We start from the raw sequence: 24520 nt of genomic DNA on the forward strand, positions 1-24520 counted from the left end.
TAATTTTATTATAGTCAATGTAACATCAGGGGCAGTGGGCTCTTTCCATGTTGGTTTGTGGTAGGAGGTCCGTGCCATCTTCCCATCAGGAAATCCATTTCACCAGATGAAAGTTCTCAGGAGCAGGGAAGTAGTAAGTAAATGAATTTGAAGACCCCATGATATGCAGGTGATTAAACTGCTTTCAGTGTTTTTGTTCTTACTTTACAGCAGTAAATACATGAGAGAAAACATAAATAGCAGTGTGATAAATAGTCATGTGACATTAAGCTTATAAATAGCCTTTTTTAATTTTGTAGTAGTTTCTCCTTTTAATAGCCTGCTGCTCTTTAACTTCAGCACACCCTAACTCTGCGTGTGTGTGTTCTTTTGCCCTTTTTGGCAATGCTTTATTCCAACTGGAGCTGCAATGTTTCTTTTATTGCTTTGTTTTTAGTTGATTAATTGGCTTGTAATATGGTTATGTGCATGCTTTTTCAGTGGACATGAAACTTCATACTGAATGGAGCCAATATGATAAAGAAGTACTAAAGCCTCTATTGTCTTCCTGAACATGAATGCTTTAGAGGAGACAGCAGAAGTTGTTTTCCCGCTAAAAAGAAATTCATTAAATTATAGAGTAATTGAATTAATTCATCTCAAACCAGCAGTGTTGAAAGTTTCTTGCTGATTGTAAATGGCATCTGGTTTTAAAATTTTTCAGCTCCAAGCAAAATGGCCCATTAATTTTTCTCAGTCAGATGTTTTATTAAATGCAGTGACACTAAATGTTTTTATTTAGAAAAAGTATACCCTGTACCTGGAAAATAATTCACTATACGTTAGTAAAAGGAATCTAACTCCTAATTAAAGGTCTGAGATTTGAGTGGGCTAATATGAATAGTATATAAATACAGAGTTTGTCACTGAATTTTAGTTTTGCTTGGGTAACATGGTGTGACTTTATTTTGGAGTGTAGCACATTTAAAAAGTCCTTATTTCTAGGTTTTGTGCCTGTTGCAGTTCTATACCTGCAACTTTGTGCTTTACTTTTTGGTTGCGGGAATATAGGTATTTTTTTTTTTTTAGTCTGTGTGTGGTTTGCTGTGTGGTGGGTTTTTTTGTTTGGTGTGTGTGTGTGTGTGTGTGTGTGTGTGTGTGTGTGTTTGTTTGTTTTAGCATATTCATCATTAGCCTTGACAGTGTGATTTTGCTTTTTGCACTATCAACAACATCTGCTATTTTTATTAAGTTAATTTTGTGGAAACTTCCAAGTATTACTGTGTAATTGTAGAAAGAACAAAACTCTAAGGAAGAAAACAGTCATATTTAAAAACTAAAAGTAAAGCTGCAAAGTTTTTTCAAAAGTCTACTTTGAACCATGGTAAGAATTATAAACTTTTTCTGTAAGTTTAGATCTTGTCTTTCCTCTTGCATTACATTTTCTTCCAATATTTTTTTACAGAAGCTTCATGGGCTTCTCTAAGTTTGTCAATTTAGTTTCAAAAGAAGGAAATGCATCCCAAAAGGAGAAGCGTTTTTAGGTAACTCAGTTAAAATTACCTTCATGTGTATTTCTTCCTCTTACTTGTGTATGTACAAAATTGATTGTAGTTTAATGATTTACGAAACTCAGAATTTATGAAGACAAGTGTCAGGAGGCTGCAGTCTGGCGCCTTAACATTTAATCAAGTCACAACCCCTGTCAGGGTGCAACTGCTCAGGTCAGTATGCCTCAGTTTTGGAAAACTTTTGGTTTGGCTTTGAGTTTCACTTTGTAAGAAGTACGGATAGAATTGTCCTTCCATTTTATGGTCAAGATCTCTGAAAATGATCCTTTTAGAAAGTAGGTTTGTACGATTTATAAAGCTGGGGATCTTAGACCTCTTTAGGATACTTTGCCTAAGAAACTAAACCTCTGAAACTGTGATTTATGTATTTTTAAAATTTCACTGCAGGTGAATGGTTATCAGATTTAGCTGTTTAATCACTTGACTGTGAGTGATATTTTCATTGCCAGATTCACTTAAATAATTTTTAACTGTCTTGAAAATTGAAGTTGTTTCCTCTAAAGAAAATCTTTGAGAGAAGGCGGAGTTGAGTCAGAAAAATAGTTACCTCAGCTGCACTGCAGTTGTAAAAATGTGAGCAAGCTCTTAATAATAAATAAATAAAAGAACTTTGAATTTGGGATGATATGAATAGGATGATTCTTTTGCTACTGGTCAGATCCGTCAGCAAAGCTGCTCGTGCCCTGTGCAGAGAGCTTTTTGCTCTAGTGCCCAGACATGCTTTGGGGTCTGCCTCTCGTGTGCAGCCCAAAAGCACCTGAAGAGGCAGCCTGCTCTGCTCTGCTTCCCCAGAGCCAAAGAGCTGGGGCGAGGCTGAGTGTGGGCGTGCGGGGGGCAGGAGCGCCAGGCGCAGCGGCTGAGACCCGGGGCACGGATGGAGTGAGGTCACTGCTCTCTCTGGGCAGCGCTGCTGGCAGAATTCCCTCGGTTTGTTTGCCGTTGGAGGAGGAAGTGGAGTTGACAAGCGTTTTCCAGGCAGGTAGCCAGGCAGGCATTATTTTCATGTTTCCAGCGTAAAATCGGTGTTTTTTGGCAAAATGGAAATTTTCCATGTGAAAATTTCTATTTTGTGGAAATGACATTTCTGATTAAAAACTAATTTTGATGGAAAGTATCCAATTGGTTATATTCAGCCTTAGAATTAGCATCTGCTGTGTTTAAGTCTATTGAAGATAATTTGGCTTAAGTTTAGCAACTCTGAACAGAATACACACAGACAACTTTCCTCCCTCTGTCTAATACTTTAGTTCCAGTGCCAGCCAAAATTCAACCTGAAGTTGGCTATGAGTAGAATAAAAGCTTTTTCTGAACTTTGCCAGTTTGTTTTCAATTCATACTGCCTCCAGCTTCAAAGGCTTCATGACACAGGTGCCATGGCTGGAACTAGAGCTGCCAGCTCAGCTGTCTGTGCAGCAGGATTGATCGGTGGGTGCTCAAGTGGCTAGCAGCTCGTCCACAGCTTTTCTCCATTAGGATGTTTTCTGTTGATGTTGTCTTCGGGTAATTGTGGCTGAGGCTTGGACGGTTCACAGGATGTGGGACTTTTGTTCATTTACAGTCACACCAAGTTAGAACATGTAACTCTGCAGCATTTGGTGTTTTACCTCTGTTTTATCTGCTTAGTTTAATACAACTGACAGAGGTCAGCAGTTGTTATTTACATGTAATTTCTTTCTCTTTTTGACTTCTTAAATTGTGTTAAAAACCCTTCATTTTTCTAGGTGGAAAAGCTGGAAATTAAAACATAATTCTCACTTGCTAAATTTCCTTAATTCAGCATGTGTAGTTTGGCTGTTGCTTAAGTTTAGAGCTGTTAATACTTAGTGTCCTGAAAGAACTGTATTAGGTTATTCTAGCTATAGGCAGTTGTACGTTGTTACTAAAGGCTTGAAGATTACCAGGCTCCTTGTAGATACTGAAGAGCTTTTGATTTCTACCAGCCCTGTAGAGGACTGTAATCTCCTTTTTAAGGGTCTTATAGCAAAGAGGAATCAAATTTAGTTACCCCTTGATACTTTTGAGAAAAATGGTAGGAAGAAGTGTTTTGTGTGGTTTTTTAGTTTGTTTGTGTTTCCCCCAACTTCTTGAGTAAGATACTAAGTACTACCTTGTTATCACCTGGTGCTTCTGGTTTTAGTTTGTCTGAACTTGCACTGATTTGAACCCTTTTTTTTTTTTTTTTTCTGGTGAGTAAATATTTAGGCTTCCTAAACTTAGAGTTGTATGGGATCCAGAATTTCCTTTTAATGAAAAATCTCTTTAACCTAGTTTAAGAATACATTTTAAAAAATACTGCAAATTTATTTTGGGAAGTTGTATCAAGAAGATATTTTAGTAATGTTTCATTATAGTCTCAATTTATTACATCTTATTATAGCATTGAGTAATGAAACCAAGAATAAGGGATCCAGCTCCAGGAATGGGAACAGTTAGATGTAGTATTCATCTGTGTGAGGGTCATGGATTGCCATTTTTTAGGCTATTTTCAAACAAGGGCAGGTTATAGATATAATGAAGTTTAAAATATTCAGGGTGGAACTCACTTGGAAAAGTTTGCTATTTATTCCTAGTAATCCTTACACATTATAAACACCTCCAAATATCATGAGCTGACAGCTGTGTACTAGGAAACAAGGTAATTTTGTCTTATCAATGCATTTGAGTATTTGTTTAATTTATAATATTTATAATATTAAATATAGAAGGATAATTATATTTACCATTTTGTGATATTTAAACATTATTCCTCTTCCTAGTTTTTTTTTCCTGGCAGCTTTATCCTTTTCTGGCTGCTTCAGCTATCTGCCCTTCCACAGGTTTTGGTCTGCATTTTTTTTTTTAATAGATTTAATTTTTTCCTGTGGTAGCTTTGCCATTTTCTATTCTAAATTGCTTTTGTGGGCTGCTGCGAACTTGGTGCCCGCATCTCTTCGGTGTTCATCGCACTGACTGAAGGGCTGTATAGCGGTGCAGGGACCACAGGGGCTCTTTCTTCTGTCTCTTCTGTCTGCCCCCACCGCCTCACAAGCTGGCCACTGCTGGAGCTGGTGGTTGCCATCAACTTCTGTTTTCGTATTACAGGCCTTAACCTATACCGATAGCTTTACTTAAAGAGATTTCTAGCTTCATAGAATCATTACAGTTGGAAGAGACCCTCAGGACCGAGTCCAACCATAACCTAACCTAACTCTGGCACTAAACCATGCCCCTAAGAACCTTGTCTATGTGCCTTTTAAACCCCTCCAGGGATGGCGACTCCACCACTTCCCTGGGCAGCCTGTTCCAATGCCTGACGACCCCTTCCGTGAAGAATTTTTTCCTAACATCCAATCTAAACCTTCCCTGGTGCAACTTGAGGCCATTTCCCCTTGTCCTATCACTTGCTACTTGGGAGAAGAGACAAATACCCTCCATGCTACAACCTCCTCTCAGGTATAAGTGATAAGGTCTCCGCTGAGCCTTCTTTCCTCCAGGTTCCCCAGTTCCCTCAGCTGCTCCTCATCAGACTTGTGCTCCAGACCCCTCACCAACTTTGTCACCTCCTCTGCACTCTCTCTAGTACCTCAACAGGATTCAAGGTGTGGCCTCATCAGTGGCACAATCACTTCTTTAGTCCTGCTGGCCACACTATTCCTGATACAAGCCACCTGCCTGCTGTTTCTTAACACCATAGTATAGCTTTACTGTAATGTGGTTGCATTGTGATCCAGGTGACTCATGAAGATCAATGATCGTTTATTGCTTAATAGAGGGATAGGTGTGTTTTTCTGGTTCATTGAGGTGCATATGGGTATATTGCTATCATATAGAAACTTTCTAGACTTCTGCTCAAAATAATCTCTGAAACCTCACGTTAACTTCACACATCTTGTTCAAATGTGTGTGTGCCCGTTTCATCAGACTTCCCTTACCCCCAGTATCACCTGCAAATAAAAGTTCTCAGTGTCAGAAACAATATGACTGCACAAGTTCATATGATGTTTCAAGTCTGATTGTGGCTTCAGGGTGTCTCCCATGGACAGATGGGTTTGTTCTTGTTGTGAATAACTGTAGGTACTCAATATGAAGCTCTTTCCTCAAGGCGTATGGTCTCTGCACATTTTTCTTGCATCATTTGGAAGTGATGCAAAAGTCCTGTCTCTTCTGAAGTCCTATTTTCATCAGGTCAGTGAGTGCTCAGCCTTGAGCTGGCAGGAGGTGGTTGGAAGGAGGCTTTCTGTTGTCTTTAATTCATTTGCACTCTGACCTGTTACAGTGAAAAGGGAAATGGGTTGAACCTGCTGAAGTAGGACAGAGAGAAAAAAAAAAAAAAAAAAAGGACCATTTTAATTCTAGGTCTTCCGTAGTCGCAGACTTTAGTGCATTGGGTTTATTTCTTAGTCTCTCTGAAGCTCAGTTCTCCATCTAGAAAACTGGTAAAAAACTGAAAAAAAGAGATCTGATTTACTGTGAAGGGATGTGCTGTGGAAATCCAGTGCTTTTGTTGGGCTGCTAGTTGTAATGTGGTGTGGACAGGTGTTCACTACGAATAAATTTGAAACTTAAAAATGGGTTTAAAATGGATCATATTGAGCTGTTTGGAATCTGTAAGTCCATTGTCTTTTTTTCTTTCTCTCAAAAAAATGTAATATCTTCTTGCATTGCACGTCATCTACAGTCCTGGATAGTGAAGATGGAAGAGTTACTTCATGTAAAAAATGACAGGGCATGGAAAGGGAGGACATAAACGTTATAGGTTCAAAATAATTGTCAGTGTTGATGACATGATTCTAAGAACTACTTTTAAGATTAGTATTACTTCTAAACTGTGAAAATAAGTGGTGTCATCTCAGACTAATGGATTTTATCTTGCTGTTTTTGTGTTTATTGAAATGTTACGTTCAGAAGTGAAGCAAAGTAAGTACCAGACTTGCTGCAGTGTCCTACCTCAGCCCCAGAGCAGAGGAAGGAAGCAGCTGAACTTAAGAGGCTTTTCTTTGGAGCATTGTGCACACACTTCAAGCATAATGAGTATTGACACTTCATTAGATTGAAGTGTCACTTTTAATAGGCTTTTCTGTTAGCTATGCTCTCTTTCTTGGAGAAGGAGAGAAGCAAGGGACAGTATTGTCAAATTGTCGAAATAGTTTGTTTTTCACATGAAATAGTAGATTGCTACAGTACTAACAAACTAATTTGCTGTGTCCTGGTATACATCCTCCAGCTTTTTGTAACAGATTGGCTGCTATCCTGTAATGAGTGACTGAACACTGATTAATTAGTATTTTTATGTTTGAAATAATTAAATTCTGGGAGTGACAGAGCAAGGTGTTTTGCCTTTAACCTTTTTCTCTGTTAGTAATGATGTGATTATAATGGTGAAAATCTTGCTTGATGTCATGCAGCACTTGTTAAAAATTGAAACTCCTATCTACAGAAGCAGATAAAAAGCATTATCCAAGGAGGTCTTAATTTAAAATAAGTCATCAAGTAATTTTTAAACTGAGAGTAATTATTAATTTAGGTGTCAAGCCTGTATTGAAATCTCTAGCCAACCCCATGAAATCTTCATGTTTATAAAAGCAGATGAATTAACGATTATAGAAACTTACCTGATTAAGTGGATAGAATATTAACACTCTGTTATTGGGTCATGTATAGGGGAAAGTGATGGTGGAGGAGAAAGCCTAAATTCAACTTCTTTTCTCTCAGCTGTTGAACTTCAGGCCCAAAGCTTTCAGAAACTGTCAGATATACTTTAAGAATTAATGCTTCTTGTGTTAGATTTGGCTCTTTATATGTTTGAGGATCGAGGATGTGAAAAAGGAGGATGTAAGAGTAGCTTGTTCATTGAAATGCAGGTGAGATTATAGACATTTTTGGGGGCACATGAATATGTTACTCTTCATTGCTCTCGAGAGTGAAGTACTTGCAGATAGGAATTTCTTTTGCTGTTCTATACTTCTTGCGTCTGTGAGGGATTTAATCAAGCAGCTCAGAGTGCCCGCAGATAATAGAAGTCTTGAGGGAATGCATAAAAGCAGCTGGAGATTAGATAAGGTTCATGTACCAGTTTTGCATATGAAATGTGGAGGCTGTTGAAAGATGTGTGGGAACCGAGGGGAGGTGAGCTTGGAGTCCCAGAGCTGCCAGACCTGTGCAGATACCTGGACTAACAGAGCACAGCCTGGTTACTGACCGGTGGAGGGATGGTGCCGAGCCCTTCCAAACTTCCAGTGCCTCTGTGTTCCCTCTGCTCTCTTTTGACAACTCTTTGAGAATGCAGGAGCACTGAAGGAATCATTCTTGGAGTTACATTGTGCGGTCACTGTAACTGTCCCAGTTTGTCAACAGCAAAAATGCATTACTCCTGTTTAGAGTTTTTATAAAGAGTTTAGTAATTGGCCATATGATAGCCTTACAGTAGCATATGATTTTCCTTAAACAGAATGAATGTGGTTAATTTTTATATTACAGATAATAAATAAAGAGAACACTTTGATGGAGCCCAGAATCAGTAATGGTGCTGTTGCTTGCCTAGAAGTCTAGATTGAACCTTTGAATCTGGAGACAACAAAGTGAATCAACCAAAGTTTACATATCAGCTTTCAAGAATTATGGATACTTTCCATTGTTTGGTCAGCAGGAAGAAATGAATGAAGTACGAATTGTTGGAATGAGTTCAGGATTGTAGTGCATGAGTCGATTAACGTAAATGAAAATGCATTTCTACTTTGATTTTTATTTATAAGGAATGTCCTGAGGCTTTGTGCTACATCAGAATTACTGAAAGCTTTCGAAACAGATTTTTGAAAGATAAATAATTTGAACTTTTTTTTGTTGGGCTAATGTGTGCATCCCTAAAAGTAGCGCACAATCAACTAATGTTAAGTATTTTCAAACTGATTTTGATTAAAATATTTAATACAGTTTTACCAACATGTTTTCAGTAAAAGTATATGAAGATGGATTCTAGGTATAACTCAGTGTTTGTTTGAAATGCAGTAGGTTGTATTACTCCTGGTAAACCTCCAAAATTTTCTTTGTACTTTTAATAGTTGTTTTCTTTCCTCCTGATTGGATTGTCTGGATCATTTTAGTAACCATGGGGCCTGCAATCTATTTAATGTATTCACACTATACCATGTTATAAGAGTGTGGGTTTTCTGTGAGTCTGGCCTGCTTTTGCACTTCTTGTAGCAAATTCATGTGTTACGTTGGACCCAAATCAGCAGGTGGGATGCAGTGGAAATACATGTCTACAGGTTGCTAAAATAGCAGCTTCTAAACAAATGGAAACCTGACAATGCATTGGCTTCTTCACTGCTTTAGATTAGGCATGAACAATGAAATTTCTCATGTCCTTTCATGCACATGTGCACACTGTACTGTGCGGTTGTCTTTGTGTACAGTACATGAGGCAGACCTGCTTTAAAAGAACTCTTTACTTAGAGTCAGCAAATCAGTTGCACTCTTGGATAAATTAAATTTCAGTGGATTACCTTCCTAATGAACTGCCTATTTGTTAAGCTGCTTAAAATTGGTTAGTTTATTGTGACCCCAAGAAAATTATCATTTTACTGTATACTTTTACATAAAAGAACAGAGGATGCCGAAAATTCACTTCTGAAGCTTCTGCATGCTTCTTAGTGCCCTAACCAAGCCAGTATCACAGGAATGTTCTGCCCGTTGATAGGGAACACTCCTTAGAATTGCTTCATCGCTTGAAACCTGAGCTCAGGCAGGAAAAGTACAACTTACTCCCTCCACAGACCTGAGAGGTAAGTGGAGTTTCATTGCACAAGTTCTGTCCTTTTCTAGTTGCTGTAGCAGCACATGCTTTGGATTATTAATTCAAGTGTCTAAATATCACATGCTTAGCAGAAGACACTGAAAAATTATAAACAGAAACCTTCTTCATATGCAAAGATTTCTCTGATTTAAATCCAATTTAAATAATGCCCTTGCATATATAGAAAGATTTTTTTAGTGGAAGTGGCCGTGGTGCTGTCCGTGACACACATACGTACACACAGAAGTATCTTGCTTAAGTTACTTTGCTGTTTAAACCAGTTGTTCTCAAACTTTTTTGGGTTGAATCTCACCTTTTGTCTTTACTCCTATTTATTTTGGATCTACAGATCTTACTTTGGAGCTTGAAGTCAGACTTTCATTTGTTCCATACTAACTTTAACCCATTTTTGTTTCAGAAGTTTGCAATAAGTGTAGCTGAATTTTTGTAAGTTTTGTCATTGTATATGTCAATATTTGGTGGGAAATCAGATAGTTAACATTTATAAGCTGTGGCAGGATGCAAACCCCCTTCTCTCCCCCTCCCTCCTTCAGTATGGAAGGAGTAGGCACATCTCCCTCTCTCTCTGCTACTTGAGGCTAACAGCTCTTTTGTTTGGCCCCAGAGCACCCTGGCCAGGGCCATTAGGAGAAGAGAGTGCCGAGGCGCCAGTGAGCTGCTGGGTGCCTGTGGCCAGTGTGGGGGATGTTTGGACGCTTCAGGGGCACCCCACAGGTGGGGGTGCAGAGAAGCTTCTGGAATGCCTACAGTCAGATCTGATCAGCCAATAAAAAAAAACAGGACTCTGGTGGAGACTCAGCCCATTGTCGCGGGTCTCTCGGAGCAGAGCTTAGCCACTGCTGCCAGGAGCCACGGCCCTCCGCTCCCCAGGACTGAGACTCCGCTTGCCTTGCCGCCACGTGTGTAAGTAAATTAACTCTCGCAGGATTCCGAGTACATATACTTTCTGTGCACATTTGCACGTGTATTTTCCGTGCTCATTACGAGCACGTGTATAAATTATTTCCTCGCACAGTCGCGAGTGTACACTTTCCGTACTCACTACGAGTACGTGTATCTCTTTAAAATAATCCCACACTGTGTTCAGGGAAGCGTGTACTCGTCTGGGACTCAGGGCCGGCTCCAGCATTGTTTTGGGTGAAGCCACATGCATGCACACTGTGGACCTCCTGTTGTATTAGATACTGCCCCTTAATAATTTTCCTCAACTGATATCCAAACCTGTATTTAAGTCACTTTTGGAGTGCTAAAACCCTGTTTCTCACTGGTTTAATAAAAGTTGTTTTGGACCCTGTTGTCCCTTAAACTAACCCTGGGGTGCCTCCGTGACATAAGCTCATAAGCAATAGATAGCCATCTCACTATTTAGCTAGTATGTATTCAAAATGTGTAGTAAGGATGGCAATACTTGGTAAGGAGAAATATCGTCTGTGTTCTGGGTGGATGTATTTCTGGAAGAAAGGAGTAATAATGATGATACGGGTGCAGTTTGGGGCCAGTTATATTGTAAAACAAGTGCGTCACAGTAAAACCAGTAGTTGCGGGGTCTGTCTGTGCTTAACAACTGCGTCCTTTTTATGTCCGTATGCTGACAGAGGTGTAAATATGGGTTGTGTACACGTGACTGGCTACAAAGCAGTTACTGGTAATAGCCCTGGCAGATCTTAGGAGGAAGAGTATTTTTGAGAGAGCGTGTGATGGTGAAGGTGTTTTAACATAATCCCTACATACTTCCCATAGTTTCTTTGTTGACATAAGAGGAAAGAATAACTTTGAATGTAATTTGCAGAAAATAGTCTGTCTTTTCTCATCTTCCTCTTTATTATTTTCATAGCTGTTATATTTCCATTTGGTAGAAGTATTTCAGGATTTCAGTTATTACACTTAGTTGTAAAACTGTATTCTGTAGTTGAAAAAGCCTCTTAGTTTCATGGATGAAACTTGTCTAATACAACAAGATGGTCATGTGTAGTATGTGGGACATGGAATATAATGCTTTATTGCCTAACCCGAAAGTTCAAAACATGGTTTCCTAAGCCCTTGAAGAAAATATTCATGAATGACTGATGTCTATCATGGTGTCAATATGAGCTCCACACCAGGAAGATGCTCCAAACTGTGGAACAGTATGCGAGAAATATCTTTGTGCGTCTCCTATTAATTTCCTCTTTCCTTAAACAGAGCAAGAAGGCATTGTCCTTCAGGTCTGTGAGCTGGGTGAACTGTTGGTCTCACCTGTCCCATTTTCTTAGTGAACCCAAAATACAGTGCCTTCTTTCTTGAATTCAACCATTTCATTTATGTACAATGAGAAAGGCCTGAATCACTGTCTGTGACTATTCAATGTTTTTGGTTGGAGTGAAGATCATTTGTGTTACAAGAAGAACCTTGCTGGGTCTGTCCAGGGGCATGGTGAATGGTTGCTTGGTATGAAAAGATTTTGAGGATGACTGAGGGCAGATTTTGTCCTTGTTCACTCTTATGAATTTGTTACTCTGTTTGAAACCCAGAAGCTTTCTGTCTAGTTTGAGGCAGTGATGAGAAAGGAAGAAATATCGTTGGTCTTGATCAGCAAATAAGAAAACAGGGGAGAGAACAGGAGGCAAAAGTGAGATTTGCTTTTTGTTCCATTAAAGCATGAAGGTTTTTGGCCTTTAACAAGATTTTTTTTTTTTTTTTAGCAGGTTGTTGAGTTAGACCCTCCTAGCTCACTACCACATGGTTTTGTGCAGACTGCAATACTTATTTGGAAGCTAAACTGTCCTGCTTTGTGCATTGGTGTTTGTATCCATGGGAAGGGACTCTGAGATAACCCTCACTGTGTCGTGGTTGATTTGTCACTTGTGCATATCCTTGTAAAACATGCCTGTTAAAGGGTTGTTTCTGTGCTATGGATAAACTGTTTTTAATCAAATTACATGCTTTTTTGAAACCTTATTTGATTCAGCTCACAGTCAGAAAGACTTGACCGTAGTTATTGGTTATGAAGCTGCACTGATAAAGATGCTGATCTTTACACCATTATGGCTAGTAAGGTGATTGACTTTTAGATTGTGTCTACATGACATGAAATATTGTTTGTGAAATGTTATGTTGGTGCAGATCACTGGTGTGGAGGGTTCAGATACCTGTTCTTCTGTGCTAAGTGTTTTCTTCTGCTTGTTATTTTTGAGACTTGTAGAAGACGTAGCAGAAGCATCTTCTTCATGAGGAGTTGTCAGACATGTAGTTTCTTGTTAGGCTTTACTTTGGAGTTTCAATGTTTGTGACTCAATTTTTCATTATTTTATCATTAAGAGAACGTTGTGAATTTAGCTTACAGCTCGTGGATTTATCTGGGATCTTTATCCTTTCTCAGTTTGTCATGTTGGTTTAGCAAAATAAAAATAAACTTGCTGTAATTCTTCATGAATACAGCATTGCAGTTCTGAAGCCAGAGTGTCTGAGTAGCCAAAAAAAACAAATCAACCAAATAAAAAAAACTGCCTTGTAAGGAAACAAATACTTCTTAATCTGAAAATGCTGGTTGAGTCAAAAGTGTAACATTTTGCAATGGTGGATTATCATAAAAGATATTGCTTTATGTCTGAGATGTGTGGTCATGCTGAAAGAGCTGAAGATGTGCTCCAGAAAAGCAAAGCACCTCAGGGATTTGTAGGGCAGTCACTCGGAAGGTTGGTTGCAGGCGGTGGGAAGAAAGTTAAACCGCAAAGTCCGGGCCCGTCTTCGTACGAGCGGCTTGAATTTTGCTCTCCAGCTTTCCCAGGAGGGCCTCAGTATCTAAGCTGTCAGCTGTTTAGGAGGGGATTGATCTGCTTGTTACCCCTATTTCGTTCGTATATGTTGGAGCACAGGTATCTGTTATGAGCCAGGCAAGTTCTCTAGTTACTGCTTGGATGTTTGCTGTTCTCTGCTAAACTAGCCTTTTTATTTTTTTTTAATCGCTATACGCAGCTACCCCCAAATAGGAAGCAAATGTGTAAATGTTTTTGAAGTCTTCATAATATTTCAGAGAATAAGGAACATCAATCATTATATATTCAGTTTTGAGAATACCTGTTTTCTTTTACTACTTTCTAAAGTATTTTAATTTTCTATCCCAGTTTATTCTGTACTTAACTTATGAAACTTTGTTTGCTTACGCCCTTGTCAAAGGATGTAGAAATAGCTTGCTGAGTGTGTAATTAAGTGAATCACAGGCCTTGATCCTGTGAAGTACTTAAGAAAGTAGCTGGTGTCGCTGGATAGGGCTAATAGCATGTGTGCACAGAAGTACTTTGCTGGACTGGTGTTGCATGATAATCATTAGAATCTTAGTTTCAAATAGTGAAAGTTGCTTTTCAGTTGTGTTTTATTTATGAGCACTTAGCACAGGGTTTATACTTGTGTTGGCCACTCTTCTGTATTTGAAGAATAGGATTTGCTTGTGCTTCAAAACTAAATACATAAATCCAATCAAATTGACCTAGACAGAAGATTGAGTAGTTTGACAAACCTTTATCTGTCCATGTTGTAATTAAAAAAAACTAACAATGCTTATGTTTTTGTTATCACTGTGTATTCTCGCATCTAATGATTATACAGTGAATGCACAGGCTTTGCAGAATAATGCATCAAAATCTTTGTGTGCTTGCTGTTTTCTCTATGCTTTTTCTCTAGAAAGCTTTTTGGAGTAAGCATTTTTTTTCTTGTTTTGCTCTGAAATGAATTACTTAATTGCCTCTAATATTGGGAGTGTAGTAGCTGTGATGCCCAGCAATTACAGTGCTTTTTGAAGTGAAGATGCAGTTCTCAATCTTCTTTAAAAAAACAAAAAAAAAAAAAAGGGAAAGAAGAAAAAAAAGAAAAATAGGGAAGGCGTGGACCATGAGCAGAAAGTAAAGGACTGTCTGTTTTGGAATAAGGTTGTGTTAGTTTTTAAGACATAGCTTTGTTGTTGGATACCATGAATTTAGTACTCATTTTTCTTTTGTCTCTAATGGAGTTTTTTAGCAAGGGATTTGCTGTGTGTTGACCTGTCTTTGAAGTATGACATTCTGACACTTGCATTTTTAAATATTTTTAAATTTTATTTTTTGTTTTGCTTGCAGACCCTGTGTGGACAGTAATGACCGCACGTTTCCGATTGCCTGCTGGCAGAACCTACAATGTACGAGCATCTGAGCTGGCACGAGACAGGCAGCATACGGAGGTGGTCTGCAACGTTCTTCTCCTGGATAACACTGTACAAGCTTTCAGAGTTAATGTAAGTAATTTACTTATTGCAAATCAATTATCACCGCGCTTGTTTTCCTTTGCTGGACTTGTACGGCTGGAGTTTGGCTTTCAATGTAGTGTTAAGTACAGAATAGAAGGGGAAGTTATGTTCAGGCAGGCATGTCTGTGCATGTACAGAATAAGTCACTGTGAACTTAGTCATTCTGGCATCCTCTATAGTACTAACACATCTTCATTTCAAAATTGAATACACAAAGCATAGTTTATTTCCAGTAATTCTTTTCATGGACGAAAGTTGTATTGTGGAAATGGAGCACAGTTTTGCCACTGAGTTGAAAGAGAAGCAAGCTTTTGTTTTACTCTGTTTTGATTTTTGCATTTTAAGCATGATTAAGGTATAATGGTAACTCTTCTCATGACTGTGCAGCTAACTATGTTCAGTCATGTATATGGTTATATTTGGTTACAGCTATCATCTTGAAGTATTTTTTTTCTTTTCTCAGATTATAATCTTGTTCCATGATTTCTCTTGGTTAAATTTAGCACCTTCTAATGCACTAATGAGGATAGCATGAAAGAAAATAGGAAGCTGGTTGCTGAATGCTAAGGACTCTTACTGGAAAAAGTGAATAACTTTTACATATGAGCCTGGAATTTAAAATTGGTTATTTATCAGATTTTTTAACCTGTAGTGCTTGATAAGGACTTAAAATGAAAATGTTTGTGGTTTTGTGGATGTGTTCACACAAATGCAACCGTTTCTTTCTACTTCTTGAGGGAAAAAACCCACAAACAATGGTTAAGGACCTCACAAGAAAACATTAAAGCATTTAAAGAAATCTTTGAGTGCGAAGAACCAGAACTCAACAGGAAGGAAGTTTTGGGGTATCGTGGGACAGAACTCAGCTTTTACTTTATAAGCTATAGATTGGATAACTTAGGTGGAGAAAGGTTGAATAATGCGATGGTAGAAGTTATAGGTGGTATCATGATTAGAGTTTTTGAAGAGAAAGCAGAACTTAGCAAATGGAGTAAAGGAGCAGCTCAGGATCGAATAAAAAGGCTGTGGGACTTCAGCTGGGAAATAAGAGAGAAACTGAAGCAGTTCTCAAATCTGTGAACAAGTTTAATTTGAACTATTTGACAAAGTTTTAATGCTCAGTAATTATATGGAATTCTGATATCCAGTGTTTAGTGACATTGATACGTTCAGAGAATGAGTGTGTCTCTCTGTTCTGTAATCAGGTGCTTAGAGCCCGTGCAGCCTGCAGCAACCTGTCAGAGCAGTGAAATCTGTTATCTAGCAAAAACTTCCAAGGATCCAGTGTTGAGTGGTTTAAGATTTAGAGGTAAACTTGGTGGATATTTGTTTTAGAATTTTCAATCAAGATAGAAGGTTTTAGGATGTTCCCTTAAGGCATTTTTGTAGTTCATTCAGGAGCTATTTAACTTTCTGGGATTTCTGAGTGTTTAAGGTGGGTATGTTGGATGAAGGAGCTGGGGGAGAGATGACTAAAGACATCAAACCTTATCTCCTTTCTGGGATAACTTTTCCTATATCCCTTTTCCCTTTTTCTCTACAATATTCCACTGCTCTTCTGTACCTCTTCTAATCCTTGTTAACAGTTTCCCGTCTATACTGCACATGCCAAAAAGCAGTATGTGCAAAATGTCGTTGGAGACAAAACATTAAAAGTACCAAGAAATTGTAAATGTTGTGTTCTTTGCTGTCAAATGCATGAATTTTCCATTTTCCACCTGTCTTGCGGTTTTCTGTTTGTTTATAAGACTTGGCTAAAATAATTCTGAGTAATTGTTGTACAGTAGGTATGGGGGATTATGCTTATTTTTGATGTGGGTGTTCAAGAGCTGTATGTTGTTAGAGAATCTTAGTGCTTGTCTAGAGTAGAATCACCAGTTATAAATCCTCAAATGTCTACTCTGTCTCTCTTAAGAAAAAATTATGTAATATGTTCTCCCTGCCTCCCTAATGTACTAAATATTTTAGTTGCATGGATCACACTTTAGTGCTTACATAGATCAGCCCGCAGTTTTTCTCTGTTAAAAATGAGTTTTGGGAATAAAAAGTTCTTTGGTGCTCAACATGTTGATCTCAGGTCTCAGCTTCAGTCTGTTTTTTTAAAAATAGCATACAATAAGGTATGCAATCATAGCAAATGTACGCTAACCTACATAGTATACAGATTTTCAGGCTTTATAGCTGTGTTTTACTTCATTGTGGTTGACACAACACTTGGCAATAAATATTTATTAAATTGTTTACAAAACAGGAAGAACAAAGATATGTTAAAAAAACAAAAATTATAGCAAGGCTTTTGCCTCCTGCTGATTGTTATAGGTATTCTGCATGCTAATGATTGTAAAGCTTAATCATCTGGAGTATGCAGTGCTGTATTAATAAAAACGTGCTCAAATGCTGTTTCTTCTCCAACAGCAAAATACTGATCACAGACAATGTCTCTTGATAATTTATGTGACATGTTCTAAGTTCACATTTCAACCAGCCTTTTCCATTGATCTGCAAAATAGTCGTTCTTTGTGCTTAACCTTACTTCGTATAGAGCGTAACAAATCAAATCAAATAATCCCTGTGGATTGTAGCCAGACAAAGGTTATTTTTGTTACAGGCAGAAGAATCAGTTGGGAGTAACCTATGTGTATGTTTGAAGAGTAGAAATCCTTTTATAGAACATGCTGCTTACCAGCTGAAGAATTTCTACTCTGAAAAGCAGCCTCCACAGGAAGTGTAGCTGGAAGAACTGAGATGGAAGAACTGAGATGGAATCTTGCTTCTTCAAGATCAAATTGATTTAGTTGGCTTTAATTAACTGTCTAAATACCTCAAATTGTGTTTTTTCTGTGCAGGCTGACTTAGTTGTGTTCCCTGAAAGCCAGTACATAGATATCGAGTTGACACTAAACTTCAGGAAAAACTAAGTCAAGGTAGACGTTTTGTGAGCAAGGATGGTGGGCCAGCGGTCATGGACAACTGTTTCAGTTTGGAGCCTTTATTATCTCAGAATTATCTTCCACCTTAATGAATTTACATTCTAATGGAAGTAAAATAAAAAATATGTAAAATAATCCCCCCCAAACCCAAAAAACCCCACACCACCCCTTCTGTAATTTTAGAAGCGAAAATTTTCAATAATTCAATCTTCAGCATTACTTAGTTGCTTCCCTTTTTTCTTTGACCAAAAAAATAATAGCCTTCTTGGAAAGTTTTTTTTAAAAACAAGCTAATTCTTGCAAAATTGACATAAGCTGTAGAATGAGAGGAGGCAGTCATGCACACTGGGGATGCACTTGCTGGAGTTCCCACCCATGTACTGTGGTGGGCTGCAGTGGGGGTTCCAGTGTTGCCGTGAGCAGAGGAGCAATACGGCCTCCCCACACCTGTGGGCAGCAGAGTTGCCTGACCCTCCAGGAAACCCCTGGGCTTGTCATCCCATCCCTCCCTCATCAGAAATCCAGACCCGTTTGGGGTGGCACAGCAGCACAGTATCTACCGGTGTTTGCTGTACCGCTGGCCGGTTCTGTAAGCCAGCAACAAAACCAGAATGTCAGTAACATAAATTGGGAAGATTGTAGCAGTAGTTGGTAAGCAGGCATTAAACCTATGGAAGTGCGGATCTTTTCCTAAATTTTCAAACATGGGTGTCTGTAAACAGCTAACAATAATTTTGCGATCAGAAATTGATTTGTATCTATCTAGTGGTACCGGATGCCAGCCATGAGATGATAGATACCTCATAAGGTGCAGTTAATATATTGATGTCCAGTGCTGATGCCAAGTTTGTGGTGAAAGGCCAAAATTTGTTAAACATTTTGCCTCAGGCAATGACTGTAAGAAGTACCCATAATATTCTAATATTCCAATTCAGAAAAAAAATTGATATGTTTTGTACCTAACTACTGCAGTTTTATGTTAGATAGTTCCCATTTTTCATATATTTTTACATTATTCCCTGTTTTAAGAGGAAATATTGATGTTTAACTTTGTAGGTATAAAGCACGTTTCTTTTTAAGCTAATCCGTATTTGTTGGTTTTGCTTTTTTATTTTAAAAAATGGGCAAAAGTAGGAACTTGTTATACTTTTTACAGTTTAGAGTAGCTATGCAATGGTTATGGTAGTATTATAAATATTTTGGACCTTTCACAACAAGCAGGATTGTGACCTTTACCTGCTCTGGCAAGCTGCAACATCATTATATAAATATCAGAGCTGGGTTAACTGGAGGTCTGGTTTTACTAGATGCTTATCTTTATTTTGCATTGAGAGTAAAACACTGTGATCAAAACAAATGCTTCATGTTGAAACTAGTCTTCTCTTACCACATTTGCTGCTCTCTTGCAGGAGAAATAACTTCCCTGTGGTCGTGAAATGACATTCTGTATCACTAAATTCAAACAGATCAGCAAGTTCTAAGCTTTTTCGTTAGGAGGTGTCTGTTCATACATTTAAGAAATAGTATAAATTCTCAGGTTTAAACTGGAGAAAAGCTACAGAATTGATACCTGAGTGTTATTCAAAGAAGTAACATGTCAGCCGTGGTAAATGCAAGCATCAACTTGGCTTCCAAATGTCTCCAATTTTCCAATAGTTACTGTTAAAAGTCCTTAGTTTGAATTCTGTTTTAAATTTGCGTGGGGAAAAGTGCCAAGAAGCAATTAGTCTTGCTATATAATTTTAAAGTTAGTTTTATTTGCTGAAAAAATTGTACCGATTACTGGTTTATTTCAAAATGCATCAGAAACTCCTGATTAAAAATGAAAGTGACTATTTTTGGACTGTACATAAAAATTGCCTTATACATTTATACTGTAGTGTATTTCTTAGTATTTCTTATGCTAACACCTGTTGTTTTTTTTCTTTGCTTTTTCTAGTTATTGGAAAGTAAATTTTTCAGTAGTGAACTTCTTAACTGGTGTTTCTACTGCCTGTTCATGAAACAGCAGGAAATTTTCTATTTTTTTTAATAGTGTTTCAAAGTAAATATAGCAATTCTTAGATCACTGTAACTTAGCCAAATTTATATGGGATCTGAAATATATGCCTTATGTAATTTCAAATTAAATATGCAGAGCTGTGGTTATGATTGCTCTGCTGGGATCACTTCAAGCATGATTTGTTGATAACTATTTTCCGGGGTATTTTTATTATGAAATCAATGTTCAAGCTTCTTGGAGTTTTTAGCTCCCAATAAATGTTTTTGACAGTTTACTTAAATTAAATGTAATTTCAGCTGAATAAAAAAAAAAGAGAGTTTTGATGGGATACACTTAGATGCCAAGAAATGTCTGAATGCGATTTGTAGATTTTTCTTGTACGTGGACATTAATGAAATTGTTGAAACCTCCTTTTGGCCTTTTAGTTACATACTTCTGTTTTAACAGCTGAAAAAGTAAACTTTGGGAGCAGAACAGCAGTTTTTTGTTTTCAAGCTTCAAAAATTTCTTACTGCCTATACTAAACAAGGTGAGATGTATCAAATCCACTGTAGCATCAATATTACTTGGGACCTTTTTTATTTTTTAAAATTTTTTTGGTCGACAGTTGTTCTTGCAGAATTTTTCCTCATCTTTCTACTTCAAGAATCTCAGACACTTCTTTGGGAAACTCCCTTCAGGTTTCACCAAATGTCTAATAAGTCCTGTCATAATGGTACACTCAGCGTTTCAGTTGCTGTGTTGGCACTATTTTCAGGTTAGGCAAAAAATTACTAGGTACCAACAACTACAGTTTCTTTTTATAGCATTTTCTGTGTGGGATTTGTCCCTGTAGTAGAAATCAAGTTTGTTTGCTTGTCTCTGAAGAGCAATATTACTTTTATTCTGTTCTTTTGAATTAGTTCATTTGGAGTGAAGTATCTTTGAGAGAAGACATTTAAATAGCACTTCCCAGATATTTGGCTGCTTCAGCTATCTATGTTATTTAACTTAGGAAACATTTTCAATATGCTGGTTCATTTAGATTCTCAAATAGATTTTTAGATAAAATAAGTAAGAATAACTTGTACAGACCTGTTCTTTTAAATTCAGTGACCCAAACAAGGCTACAGATTTCCTTGTCACATCTTAGCCTTTTTTTTTTTAGTACTTCTTTTAAATATCAAATTTGGCTAGTGAATGGCTTTCAGGTATAATCCTGTAGCTAACTGACAAGTGAGAAATTCTTACTCTTAGAAGATGGCAGGGAGGAAAAATAATAATTCCTTACATATGTTTCAAGAAGAGAGATGAAGCTTGTTTAAAAATAAGATACAATTTTTGATATTTAAAATGTTTGATATTTAAAAGTTAGGCTGCTGAAGCACATCTAAATGTGTATGTGCTCTGCCTGCCTGAACTATGTGTGTCCAGTTATTATTTGTTCATTAAACAGCGTATGTATTTGTTTTCTTCAGAAACATGATCAGGGACAAGTTCTGTTGGATGTAGTCTTCAAGCATCTCGATTTGACAGAGAGAGATTACTTCGGTTTACAGTTGGCTGATGAATCTACTGATAACCCTGTAAGTTGACTGTTTTATGTTCATCACTGTACTGTATGTCATTGTAAAGAGAAGTAAATAGAAGCCGTTGCAATATTGTGCCCTCTTCTCCAGCTGTGTCATTTGAGTGCGTTTGTATCACCTTGTAGTTACAATAGAACTAAATGTTAGTATTTAACAAGTTTGGAGTAAAATGTTGAGATCTGTGCTTATGAAACAAAATCTTAAAAGAATATTGCTTGTTTTATTGTATCTATGTACTAGACTGCATGGTCATTGTCAGTTAGGATCAGAAATAGTAACTTTTTTTTTTTTAATTCATTAGGACTTATATAAAAATGAGAGTTTCTAGATTGTCCTGTATGATATTTTTGTTTCTAACCCAGATACCTGGTAGGTCTTTTAATAGTGTTTCATTAGCTGACAAGGGCTGTCAGCTCATCACCTTGATAGAAAATGGAAGGGAGTACTTTGAAAATGAGTGTTTATAATAGTTTATGTGCTTTAATTGAAAGGAAATTCCATTGGAGTGAAACTTTGTAAATCACTTTATAGTTCACCAGTAGATCCACCTATAATGTTCTGTGGCTGTAATAGCTACAGCTGTACTGCGGGGATCATGATTACTTGAAGAATACTTCTTGAATACTTTCTTTTGTAGGTATCAAATGCTCAATACTTGTTTTAAAGTGCAATTTAACTAAGTATTATTCTTTATAATACAATTTTTTATCTAATTCCCATTATATGCATGTCAGAGTGATGGTGTCTAAATTTATCTGTGAGCTTGTGTGTCAAAAGTAGTTTTTGTTCACAAAATGTGCAGAATATGATCTGTAGAGATAAGTGACACTGTAAAGTGTTAATCATTCAGTAACTAAGGTGAATTTCAGAAGATAATGCAACTTTCTTTGGTAAGTGCAGATTTGGTCTACTGTTGTTTTACCATCAAGAGTAACTATTCTAAAAAGAAGGAATACTTTTTCATCTTACTAAAAGGTTGGGATTTTCTTTTTACTTATTTTTAATGTCAACTTTAGAAAAAGAAGAAAGAAGTCACAGTACAGCCGTAATTTTTCTTCTACCTGAACAGTGAACTACTTCCACATTTCTTTCTTCTCTAAAGCAAGTTATTCTTAATTATAGTCTTTTTCTAAATTCTGGTAATGTTAAGATTATTAATATGAGTAAGCTGTATAGAACAGTTGTAGATATGTAACAAAGCTTTCTTTTGTAACTATGGATAGTTCTGTTAAGACATTGGCAAGCTGGCCTCATTTAATCTTTTTATTCTGAACTTTGTTTCCAGACTGAAAAGACATAGCCATGCTGTAGAAAGGGCTGAATTATTTTCCAGCTTTGTTTAAGAAGTATTTAATTGAGTATCACTCAATATTTTACTCAACATTCAGAAATTTGTAGTGTTTCTCATTATCACTTGTCTGGCTTTCCAAAGCTTAGGCCTCTAAGCTCTTTTTTTTTTTTTTAGTTTATCTATCTAGAAGCAGCTGAACACAACACTGTAATAGAAGGATCTGGTTAAGAGTTAGTCTGAAAGAAGAATGACTTCACAGCTATTTGATATAAGCACATGATTTAAAGGTTTAGTATTCTTTGACTTCTAAATATTTTGGCTTTTCAGCACATATCTAGTTGCCATGAAAACAATGTGTCAGAGCTAAATAGAAATGTTACCAATATTAGTCATGTAAGCTTGAAAAAATTATGTGTGTGACTAATTTCATTTTTTTCTATCAGTTTACTTTTACACTTGCTTCATTTGGACAAAGAAACGAGATTGGATTGACAAATATTCTACTTAGTTGTGAAATAACACAGCGGAATATTACTTAAGATATAGTCAATACGGCAGGAGATAAAGATGATGGGGGAAAGCCAATTCTGCTGATTGGATGTGGAAACCTCTATCATTGTGTGTAAATGTGGATTTCATAAACTGCACAGGCTTTCTTTGTTCGGTTGGGTTTTTTTGTTTTTTATAGTACTAATGTCCCAGTAGAAGGCAGTGCAGGAAAGCCCTGGTGCTGTGCACAGCTGGAGGGGTGTATTGACTTGGGGTCCTGGGCACTGGGGGAGGAGAGAGCACAGACATGACTCTCCAAGGAACTGGGGTACAAACTTCATGGATCCCCAAACTTACCTGCCTCTCAGACTTACTGGGATGTGAATGGGCTAACACACCTTGCTAGCAGCACCTTGATTCATGGAGTTCTGGCACTTCTGCCTAAATCCTGTCAACTTCAGCTTCTTTACAATAGTAAGTGGTTTAACCCTCTTCAGTTTACCAGAGAGAAAAAACACCTTTTGCATTTGGATCCGGTGATGTCGCCTGTTAAATATGATTCAAAAACCAGTTACTCCTCTGTGTTTCGAGCTACGCTGGTACATATCAAATTGATCTTTACAGCCAGAAGAAAATGTAAATACAAGATTTCTGCTAGGCATTTCAATTCCATCTTTTCTGGATTAACTGTAATCTCAAACAGTATTTCACACAGAAACAAAATCTAAGGATTATCAGTCAGATCTGTGCTTTTAGCAGATACATTGGATCATATGCCCTAGCTTAAAGATACTGTAGTATCTTTGACCGTGTTTTGAAAGATTCTTATATAAAATTAACCTGTATCCCTGTCTGGAGAGTCCTTTCTTAAGCCATTACATTTAGTCTTAAATATAATTGATTGTCTGAGGTCATTTTGAAGTAATTGCCCTCTCTCTAAGCTGCATGAAACTGTATCTTTAGTTCCTCTTAAGTTTTCTAATAGAGAGATACAGCATTGGATTTGGTCATAACTGTTTATTATTCCCAGTGAATGAAATGACTCGGAGCTAACTTCAGATCCATAGTGTGTGTCAGATAGCTCAGGTACCTCTGTGTGTTTGCTTTCGCCTCCCTCACATGAAAAAATATTATAAAAAGCCTTGTGATAAATGTGCAGTAGTTACATACCCTACATGGTTAGGTCTCTATCACTTCGTAAGAACTGAGGCCATGTAACTGTTTCCTGAGGCTTTTGGGTTTGCATCGCAAGGCAAACTGAGGAATTGACCACTAATGATAACAAAGGTAGACTTAACAGTTAACTGAACTACGTTCGTATGTGCAGAGTCTTCTGGATTGCTGGTGAGGAGTGGTTTAAACAACTTGTAGGGCTTTGCAGATAACCATACTTCTCTCTGAAATTTGCAGCATTGATTTTTATAAAGATTTGTCTGTACTTCCTGACAGCAGCATTCTGCTGTAGAGACAATCAAGATTGAGCACTGTTTGGTAAAGTTGTTCTCTGGTCCTTCATCCAGGAGGCTGAGTGCTGAGCCTCTGCTTTCCAAGATGCCAATTAGCGACTTACCAGAGATGACACTGAAGCTGACAACATGAAGAGAGTCTGAGCCAGTGGTATCACTCCCTGGATGTGTCAGA

The 24520-nt window shown here is 37.5% G+C and overlaps 1 protein-coding gene across 6 annotated transcripts in view; it reads left to right on the plus strand.

Moving 5' to 3' along the window:
• The window catches only part of PTPN4 (protein tyrosine phosphatase non-receptor type 4), a 116534-nt gene that overhangs the window by 28564 nt on the left and 63450 nt on the right, over positions 1-24520 (plus strand). For 4 of the 6 annotated variants that reach the window (XR_014184499.1, XM_082057201.1, XM_082057197.1 and 1 more), the window contains 2 exons: positions 14433-14587; positions 20989-21096. Coding sequence is in view for 5 of the 6 variants with exons in the window: in XM_082057201.1 (XP_081913327.1) it covers positions 14450-14587; positions 20989-21096 (246 nt within the window). In the remaining variant the exon portion in view is untranslated. Of the gene's footprint in view, positions 1-1506; positions 1524-13237; positions 14247-14432; positions 14588-20988; positions 21097-24520 lie in introns of those variants that run through there. The other 2 variants (XM_082057200.1, XM_082057199.1) reach the window with 2 other exon arrangements.

This window comes from Streptopelia decaocto (genome assembly GCF_964273445.1).
Source record: "Streptopelia decaocto genome assembly, chromosome: 6".
NCBI classification, from domain to species: domain Eukaryota; kingdom Metazoa; phylum Chordata; class Aves; order Columbiformes; family Columbidae; genus Streptopelia; species Streptopelia decaocto.